This window comes from Passer montanus, unplaced genomic scaffold (assembly GCF_014805655.1).
Source record: "Passer montanus isolate IOZ18808 unplaced genomic scaffold, ASM1480565v1 scaffold321, whole genome shotgun sequence".
Classification (NCBI taxonomy): domain Eukaryota; kingdom Metazoa; phylum Chordata; class Aves; order Passeriformes; family Passeridae; genus Passer; species Passer montanus.
The window spans coordinates 1-8,235 of NW_024367942.1; the positions used below are offsets into that span (position 1 = coordinate 1).

The 8,235-nt window shown below is 58.2% G+C and overlaps 2 protein-coding genes and 1 long non-coding RNA gene across 3 annotated transcripts; 1 reads left to right on the forward strand and 2 right to left on the reverse strand.

Moving 5' to 3' along the window:
* Nucleotides 1-853: 853 nt before the first annotated feature.
* Nucleotides 854-1,774, reverse strand: LOC120505092. The gene is made up of 2 exons (XR_005628167.1): nucleotides 1,639-1,774; nucleotides 854-1,262 (listed from the first exon to the last, which is right to left on the reverse strand). It is a non-coding gene; the product is annotated as an uncharacterized LOC120505092 (long non-coding RNA).
* Nucleotides 1,775-1,777: 3 nt separating this feature from the next.
* Nucleotides 1,778-4,992, forward strand: PSMB6 (proteasome 20S subunit beta 6). Its single transcript, XM_039715315.1, has 6 exons — nucleotides 1,778-1,929; nucleotides 2,270-2,337; nucleotides 3,536-3,667; nucleotides 3,752-3,881; nucleotides 4,251-4,395; nucleotides 4,664-4,992. Exons 1-6 carry the CDS (start codon nucleotides 1,840-1,842, stop codon nucleotides 4,798-4,800), a joined length of 702 nt encoding a protein of 233 aa, XP_039571249.1. The 5' UTR covers nucleotides 1,778-1,839; the 3' UTR covers nucleotides 4,801-4,992.
* SLC25A11 (solute carrier family 25 member 11) lies at nucleotides 4,991-8,229 on the reverse strand. The gene is made up of 8 exons (XM_039715314.1): nucleotides 8,113-8,229; nucleotides 7,430-7,582; nucleotides 7,080-7,286; nucleotides 6,892-6,982; nucleotides 6,487-6,577; nucleotides 6,284-6,383; nucleotides 6,133-6,184; nucleotides 4,991-5,698 (listed from the first exon to the last, which is right to left on the reverse strand). The coding sequence occupies exons 1-8, from the start codon at nucleotides 8,187-8,189 to the stop codon at nucleotides 5,543-5,545; spliced, it is 927 nt and encodes a 308-aa protein (XP_039571248.1). The 5' UTR covers nucleotides 8,190-8,229; the 3' UTR covers nucleotides 4,991-5,542.
* Between the last annotated feature and the right edge of the window lie 6 nt (nucleotides 8,230-8,235).

Here is an 8,235-nt window from a genome sequence, read left to right on the forward strand (position 1 = left end):
GAGTGGCCGGCTGCCTGCTGAGATTCCACGTTTTGCAGGATGCCTCCCCCACCCAACCTCTCATTCCCATGCCACCCAGGAAGAGCAAGTGGGGAAATCCCACCCGGTATAAAAGCCCTCTGATTTGTTGTGTGCATTTTGCTCCTCTGACTTGAATTCTGGAGGAATAAGGGGTTTGATATAGGAGAAAACTCCTCAGAGAAATGACAACAGGTTTTTTTTTGCTGCATCTCCTTGGAGCAGAAGGGCAGAAAACAGGTGAGAAATGAAATCTTGTGTTTAGACAGAGTAGCTAGATAAATTGTGTAATTTGCTGTTAACTTACATAATTATTCCTTTGTGACTAATGAGTACTACTCGAAGTGTGACTGAGTATGGGGGAGAAGAATACTCATTATATTTATATTCCCTCTCCCCTCGGGATCTCTAATTAGGGCCATCTACATTATAAATAAAAATAAGGAAAACAATAGCCTCCCAGGCTATTAAGTACATGCCAGGCTCACCCTTCTCTGAGATATTTGGTCCCTGAGTATAGAAAGAAGTGCCCTGAAATGTATTTTAAAACCCTTAAAATGCTGAGAAAGGCAGAGCTTCCTTCCAGTGAACCCCTTAAAATGAGGAAGTGCCGAAATTTTCCTTGGAGCGATGTTCCATGCCCAGTTGTAGCCAGGTGCTCCCCCAGCCTTGTGAGATGCTCCAAGCATCCTTCCCTGAGAGATTCCCCCTGGGAGTCGTCCCTTGTCCCTCCCCTGCTCAGGTGTGCCCAGGTAACCCCCCCTAGCTGGCCCCAGCATTGCTCACACCGGGGGTCAGCGCACGGCTTGGGGCTGTTATAAATAAGAAGCTTGACTAGGCCAAGCAGCAATCAATTTATTAATTAATTTGGTAAAGGGTGAGCGACTCAGCGCTGGGTACAGCGGGGGAAATTTTCCCTCCAACTGCACGCCGATAGTTGGGGCTTACAGATATTTATAGGGGTTTTCATAAGCTTTTCCAGCAGTTTCTCTTCCCAATTTTTACGTCACAATGCTATACACTATTGTGATTTAATTTTTCTCAGGATGTATCTCAGACAGGAGAATCCCCAGATGGTGAGGGGGTCCAGCTTCTGAAGGAAGAAAGAAGTCTCCTGGCTGGTGAGGTCCAGATTCCAGATGGGTCCACCTTTTAATTGCAAATCTCATAAGAGTGATGTCCAGCTTCCCTTGGTGGAAACCATCAATCCTTTATAGAGTTGATGTTCATCTTCCTTTCTCAAGCTGCTTTTCAATATTTCATTAAGGCGTTGAGATAAGCATCTTTCCTTTTTATATATTCTAAAGCTATAGTTTCAAAGATCCTTACTACAAGCAATATTCTAAAATTATACTTCAAAAGGTTATTATTGCAAAACTCTTTAAGGCTTAGCTAGAAGCAGAAAGTTCCTGTCAAACAGCAACATCCTTAAAGCTTTAAGTCGAATGCTCCTAAACCAACTTAAGACTTATAAAGGTTAACTGTAAACAAAGGATAGGTTCCAAGGCCTTTTTCCATGGTTTATTTCCTCAGTTATTTATTAGAATTGTCTTTATAGCTGTCCCACGGTCAGTTTCCACACATATCACAATCACAGATACACACGTTGCCTGTATGTACCTGACAGGAAACACAGCTTTGTATTTCACAGGGCGGGCGTGGGGGGCAAACGGCAGAGTTTTACTCCCGAGGAAAAGCGGCGGAGTTTTATTCCGCGGAGCAAAGAGCACGCGGCCGCCATCTTCCCTCCCCTCCGCGCTGCCGTAAAGCACCGCCCCAACCGCGCCGCGCGCGCCGCGCCGCCGTAAAGCGCGGCGGAAGATGGCGGCCGTGACGGTGTGGGAGCCGCGGGCCGCGCCGGGCCCCGCCGGGCCGCACCGGGAATGGACGGCGGAGCCCGTCAGCACCGGCGTGAGTGGGGCGGGAGGAGCCGCCCAGAGGGCTGCGGGCTCGTGCTGAGCCTGTCCTGGACCCGGAGGAGCCGGCGCGGCGGGGAGAGGGCGGGCTGTGGGGCAGAGGGTCTCCGGGGCGCCGTTGAGGGTGGAGCTGGGGCTGAGGGGAGCGGAGCTCCCTGGAGAGTGCGGGAAGGGAAATATGGGCCGGAGGGACCCCCCTGGAGAGGGGTGCCTGCGGGGAGGGGGAGAGCGGCTGTGCGGCCGGGAGTTCTTTGGAAAGGCGTGGGGCTGGGTGTGCCGTGGGAGGGGGTTTCTGCGGGGCAGCGAGTCTCAGCTCAGCCCTTCCCTCCCCCCAGACCACCATCATGGCCGTGGAGTTCGACGGAGGCGTCGTCATAGGGGCTGACTCCCGAACCACCACCGGGTGAGCGCCGAGGGCCGTGAGGTCATCAGTGACGTCACGGGGGTCTGGGACCGCGTCATGGGATTGTCACTCTTGTCGGGGTGTCACTGTGGTGCCACTGGGAGGCCACCCCCAGAAGCTGTGGGCAGGGTCCCAGGTGTCAGTGGCACACCTTGCCTTGTCCCACAGGCATTTTCCATCACCAAAACCATCCAAGAATCCTTTATTTATGTGGAATAATTCCTGCTGTCTCAGGCATTTTTCCATCACCAAAACCATCCAAAAATCCTTTATTTATGTGGAATAATTCCCACAAAAATATTCTCAGGTTACAGTTTGTCCTCTTGGTCCCAATCTTTGGATTTCTCTCCACAGATCCCAAATTTTATTGGCCAAATCCTTTTCCCTCTTTTAGGGGGAGTTTTCAATCCTACAGAACCCAGCCTGTTGATAAAAATTGGATTTAAATCCCGTGTTAAAACCACCCAATCCAAAGGGCTGCATCCTTCTAAGTCATTAAAGCCTTGATTCATCAGTAAAATATGGGACACTTCCCACACTATTTTTATTATAATCTCAGCTCCATTCTGTGTAACAATTCTTCCCGGATCTTTGAACAAAACCTGAATTCTTTTAGCTGATTCCATCCCGGTAATCCTGTAAATCATTTCCCAGCATTCCCCAGGGGTTATCCCCGGCTTCCAGGGATTTCCTCTCATTCCTTTTTGCTCCTACCACACAAAATCCCACATTTCTAAATCCCTGTGCCTGCAGAACCTGGTGCTTTCAGCCCAGAGAAATTCTGGCATCTTTTTGGGACCCACAGCTGCTTTGCAGGGCATCCCCAGCACCTCCAGCTGCTGCGGCATTGTCACCTCAGGGTTTGTTACACCTCTGGCAATGTCACCTCGGGGGGTTTGTTACACCTGTGGCAGTGTCACCTCGGGGTTTGTTACACCTGTGGCAGTGCCACCTCAGGGGTTTGTTACTCCTGTTGCATGTCACCTCAGGAGTTTGTCACAGTAGCCCCACGCTGCTGGCGCACCCCGGTGCCACCTCCAGCTGGTTGCTCCTGTTGCAGTGTCACCCTGGGGTTTGTTACACCTGTTGCAGTGTCACCGCCTGTTGCAGCGTCACCTCGGGGGTTTGTCACAGTAGCCCCACGCTGCTGCTATACCCTGGTGCCACCCCACGGTGACACAGCCTCCGTGTCCCTCAGGGCCTACATCGCCAACCGTGTGACAGACAAACTGACGCCTGTCCACGACCGCATCTTCTGCTGCCGCTCGGGCTCGGCGGCCGACACGCAGGCGGTGGCCGACGCCGTGGCCTACCAGCTGGCCTTCCACAGGTACTTGCCGTGGGCGTGGGGCAGGGCAGGGCTGGCGGGGCTGTGGCAGTGAGCCCCAGCCCCACGCCCGGCCCTGCCCCGCAGTGTGGAGCTGGAGGAGCCGCCGCGGGTGCGCACGGCCGCGCGCCTCTTCCAGCAGAGCTGCTACCGCTACCGCGAGGAGCTCAGCGCCGGCATCATTGTGGCCGGCTGGGACCCGCGCCGGGGGGGACAGGTGGGCTCCCTTCGCTTGTCTTCTGCCCCAGCACGTCCCTGTAGTGCCCTGGAGTATTCCCTTCTGCCCTGCAGCATTCCCCTTTCTGCCCTGGTGTGTCCTTTTTCTGCCCCAAAATATTCCCCTTTCTGCTCTAGAGTGTCCTTTTTCTGCCCTGCAGCATTCCCCTTTCTGCCCTGGAGTGTCATCTTTCTGCCTCCTGGAGTGTCCTTTTTCTCCACCCTGGAGTGTGCCTCTTTCTTTTCCTTACAGCCCCCCCCTCCCCTTTCTGCCCCATAACCCCATCTTTTCCCTACAGTCCCCCCTTTTCTGCCCCACAGCCCCTTCCCTTGCCCCACAACACCCTACAGCCCCCCTTCTGCCCCCCAGGTGTACGTGGTGCCCATGGGGGGGCTCCTCCTGCGCCAGCCCTTCGCTGTGGGGGGCTCAGGCAGCTCCTACATCTACGGATTCCTGGATGCCACCTTCCAGCCTGGGATGAGCCGCTCCCAGTGCCAGGAATTTGTTGCCCGTGGTGGGTTTGGGGCATATTGGAGAATTTGGGAGGGGGGGAAGGGTCCTGAGAGGGGGCTTGGGAGATAATTTGGGGGGCACAGAGGAGTTTGGCTGGCATTGAGGGGTTTGGGCCTGTCCTGGGAGGGGATTTGGTGAACACAGAGGGGGTTTGGGGGGACCCTGGAAGGGGATTCTGGGGTGCAGAGGAGTTTGGGCGGCACTGAGGGGTTCTGGAGTGGTTTGGGGGCTCACGAGTGGTTTGGGGTTCCTGACGTGTGCTCCCCCAGCTCTGGCCCTGGCGATGGTGCGGGACGGCTCCAGCGGGGGTGTCATCAGGCTGGCAGCCATCACGGAGGAGGGGGTGGAACGGACAGTCCTGGCCGGCTCTGACCTGCCCTGGGGTGATGGTGGCCCCCCTGTCTGAGGGAGAGCCCCCCCAGGATTCCCCCACTTTGGCGGGGGAGACAATGAACAGCTCTGCTGGATGTCCCTGGGCTGTGCCTTTTGGAGTCCCCTGCTGTCACCCTGTCCCCGAGGGGGCAAGGCCACAGCCACGGGGGTGACAGTGACAGAGCCAGCCCCCGGTGTGACAGACATAAAGCACCTCCCCAACGTCTGTGGGTTTTGCTTTAATTACATGATCACGATCCATGATTCGTTAACGAAGCGCAGGGTGGAGGGTGCTGGGGGAAGGGAGTTGGGCGGGGGGAATTTTGGGGGGCTCCTGCCCCACACTGTGACCTTGATATCAGCTGGTAACAAAACCCCCAGAGGGGTGGGATGGGAGCACAGGGGGAGGGCACCCTACAGTCTCCACAGGGACAAGGCATCACCTGGTGTCCCCGTGGGAGGGATCCAGCACCCCTGCATCAGGTCCAGGGCCCCTTCACAGGGCCCCAGGGATCCCTGCAGCCCCGAGGAGTGGGTCATGCAGCCCTACAGGGCCCAAGACCCGTCCATAGGACCCCAGGACCACTTCATAGCCTTGATGGGGGTAGTCAGGCACTCCTACAGAGCCAGCCCCTGGCGGTGTTGGGGGGGTCAGGCACCCCCACAGCACCTGAGGGAGCAGTCAGACACCCCCAAAGCCCCTTCAGTGGGGGTCCAAGGGGCCCTGCAGAGCCCACGGGATGGGGTCAGATCCCCCCGACCCCCCCCCGGGGGTGTCAGGCACTGAGGAAGAGCCGCTGGTACCACTTGTTCATCTGCTCGAGGAAGATGAAGGTGAGCACGGTGTGGGGGCCCAGGCGGGCGTAGTAGGGGGTGAAGCCCTTCCAGAGGCTGAAGAAGCCCTCGTAGCGCACCACCTTGAGCAGCACGTCCTGCAGGAGGGGCAGCAGGGTGTCAGGGGGCCCCCCAAATAATGAGAAACCTCCCAAAAACCCAGGGATGCCCTTCCATGGGATAGAAATCTGCCTTGAAGTAACAGGGACACTGAAAACTATGGGGAATCCTCCCAAAACTATGAGAAACCTTCCAAAAATGATGGAGAATCCTCCCAAAATTATAAGAAACCTTCCAAAAATGACAGGGATCCCCTCCCCAAAATAATGGGGAAGCCTCCCAAAATACCAAGGGAGCTCCCCAAAATTATGGGCAACTCCTCAAAATGATCTGAATTTCTCCCCCCACCTCCATAGCCAGGCAACACCCCCAAAATGGCATGAAACCCCCCTGCCAGTCGCAAGGGAAGTCCCAGAATGCCAGAGGAGCCCCCCCAAATTGCAGGGGTCTCCTCCCAGAGCCCCTCGCTCACCAGCCCGTTGCGGTACTCGGGTTTCCCATCTATTGTCCTCATGTTCTGGATCCTGCCGGGGAGAACTCAGAGGTTAAACAGGTTTTGTGGGGTGACCACGTGTCCCACCTGAAGGGGAGCAGGGGGTCCCCCCCAAAAAAAAGGAACTCACCGGGTCTTGACGATGTCGACGGGCATGGAGGCGGCCGTGGTCACCAGCCCGCTGATCATGCTGGCGCAGAAGTGGCACAGGATGTCGTCACGGAAATGCCCTGGGGGCACCCCAAAACATCAAAGGGGAACCAGGGGAGAGTGTGCGCGGGGATTTAGGGTTCCCCCGCGGGATTTAGGGTTCCCCACCCGCCCTGAACTCACCGGAGTCGAGCAGGAATTGTTTGGATTGGGAGTAGGAGGCGAGCTGGGCAGCGTTGACCACCACGGCACGGGCCATGGTGGGGATGCAGCCCTGGGGGGAAACGGGGTGGGTGGGTGGGTGCTGTGTGCCCCCAGACCCTGGCACAGCCCCCCTGCATCCCCACTGCCCCCTCGGACCCTGCTCTGCCCCCAAACACAGTGGGGACACGGCGCTGGGGTGGGAGGTGACACTTTGGGGACACAGCACGGGGGTGGGAGATGGCATTTTGGGGGGCACAGCACTGGAGTGGAAGATGGCATTTTGGGGGGCACAGCTCCCCCCCAGAGCACAAGCACACCCCAGCCCCCCTGGGGGGGCAGCAGGGGGTCACAAGAGCATCCTGGGGTCCCAGAGCCCCCACGTACCCTCCAGAGCGTGAGCACCCCCTCCTCCCTGGCCATCCTCACGAGGGCATCGAACACGTTGTGATACCCGCGGCGCTCGCCGGGGGGTAGCCTGGGATTCCGGGCAAAAAAAGGGCATTTTGGTCAAAACAAGCAGGCTGGGGAGGCGGATGGGGGCACAGGTGTGTTCTGGAGGGCTGGGGGCTCACCTGCCATCAGCTGTCATGCGGATGAGAGCCACCTCAGCCGGGGTCCCCACGAAGGCCCCCGCAGCCCCTGCTGTCATGCCCATGGCTGCCTTGGCCAGGAAGGGCGGGGGGGTCCCGTCAGCCCCCCCAAAACGCTCCAGGAGCACGCTGTAGATGCCCAGGCGGGTGGTGGTGTAGGTGGCCTGGCGCAGGAGCCCCGCTGACAGCCTGGAGGGACACAAGGGGGACGGGAGCAATCCCAAAAATGGGGGGCAGGAAAGAGCTCAAGCCTGGCAGCTTTTGGGGTACAGGGGGGGCAGCAGGGGCAGGCAGGTTTGGGGGGTTCAGGGGGGTCCCGGGGGGGCCCGTACCCCGTGTAGATGCCCCTGAGCCCCTCGTGGCGCAGGATGGAGCCCAGGGCGTGCAGCGACGTCCGGTACTCGCGGCCCTTGGCGCCGGCCCCGCTCAGCTGCATGCGGTTCTTCACCAGGTCCAGGGGCTGCACGAACACTGTAGCCCCCATCCTGAAAGGAAACGGGGTCGGGGGGGCGATCCCCCAAAATTACAGCCCACCCCCCCCAAAAATCCACCCAGCCTCGGAAGGAGCTTCGGGGATTTATGGGGAGGGGGCACAGGGGAGCGGGATGGGGTTTTGGGAGGAGGATTTGGAGTTGATTTTGGAGTTGGACTGGTTATGATGGGAGGGTTGGGGGGGTCTTTGAGGGGGCACTTAAAGGGATTTATGGGGAGCGGGCACAGGGAGGACTGGATGGGGTTTTGGGAGGAGGATTTTGAGTTGATTTTGGAGGAGGATTGGTTGTGATGGGAGGGTTGGGGGGTCTGAAGGGGCTTTGGGGGGCACTGGAAGGGTTTTGCGGGAGACTGTGGGGGGTAGCGATGGGGACCGAGGGAAGTTAAGGGTTTTGGGCGGGTCTGAGGTTAGGACGGGCACCGGGGGCGGTTTAGAAGGGTGCGGGAGGGGCATTCTCGGTTCGGGATCGCGGTATCCCGGTTTTGGCGGAGGAGCGGGAGACGGTGTGGGGGGGGCTCTCACCCTGCCAAGCCGCCGAAGAGAAACTTGACGGATTTCGGGGAGGTCTTGGGCCTCTCGGCCGCCGGTACCGCCGCCATCACGGCCGGGCCCGGGTCCCGGGGTCGCGGGGGGGGGGCGCGGGCT

Coding starts and splice junctions, on each gene's coding strand:
- SLC25A11 (XM_039715314.1), bottom strand. CDS start 8,189: ATGGCGGCGGTACCGGCGGCCGAGAGGCCCAAGACCTCCCCGAAATCC. Junction 7,583..8,112: donor CTCTTCGGCGGCTTGGCAGG/GTGAGAGCCCCC, acceptor GTTTCCTTTCAG/GATGGGGGCTACAGTGTTCG. Junction 7,287..7,429: donor CTCAGGGGCATCTACACGGG/GTACGGGCCCCC, acceptor GTGTCCCTCCAG/GCTGTCAGCGGGGCTCCTGC.
- PSMB6 (XM_039715315.1), top strand. CDS start 1,840: ATGGCGGCCGTGACGGTGTGGGAGCCGCGGGCCGCGCCGGGCCCCGCC. Junction 3,668..3,751: donor TACCAGCTGGCCTTCCACAG/GTACTTGCCGTG, acceptor CCTGCCCCGCAG/TGTGGAGCTGGAGGAGCCGC. Junction 4,396..4,663: donor CCAGGAATTTGTTGCCCGTG/GTGGGTTTGGGG, acceptor GTGCTCCCCCAG/CTCTGGCCCTGGCGATGGTG.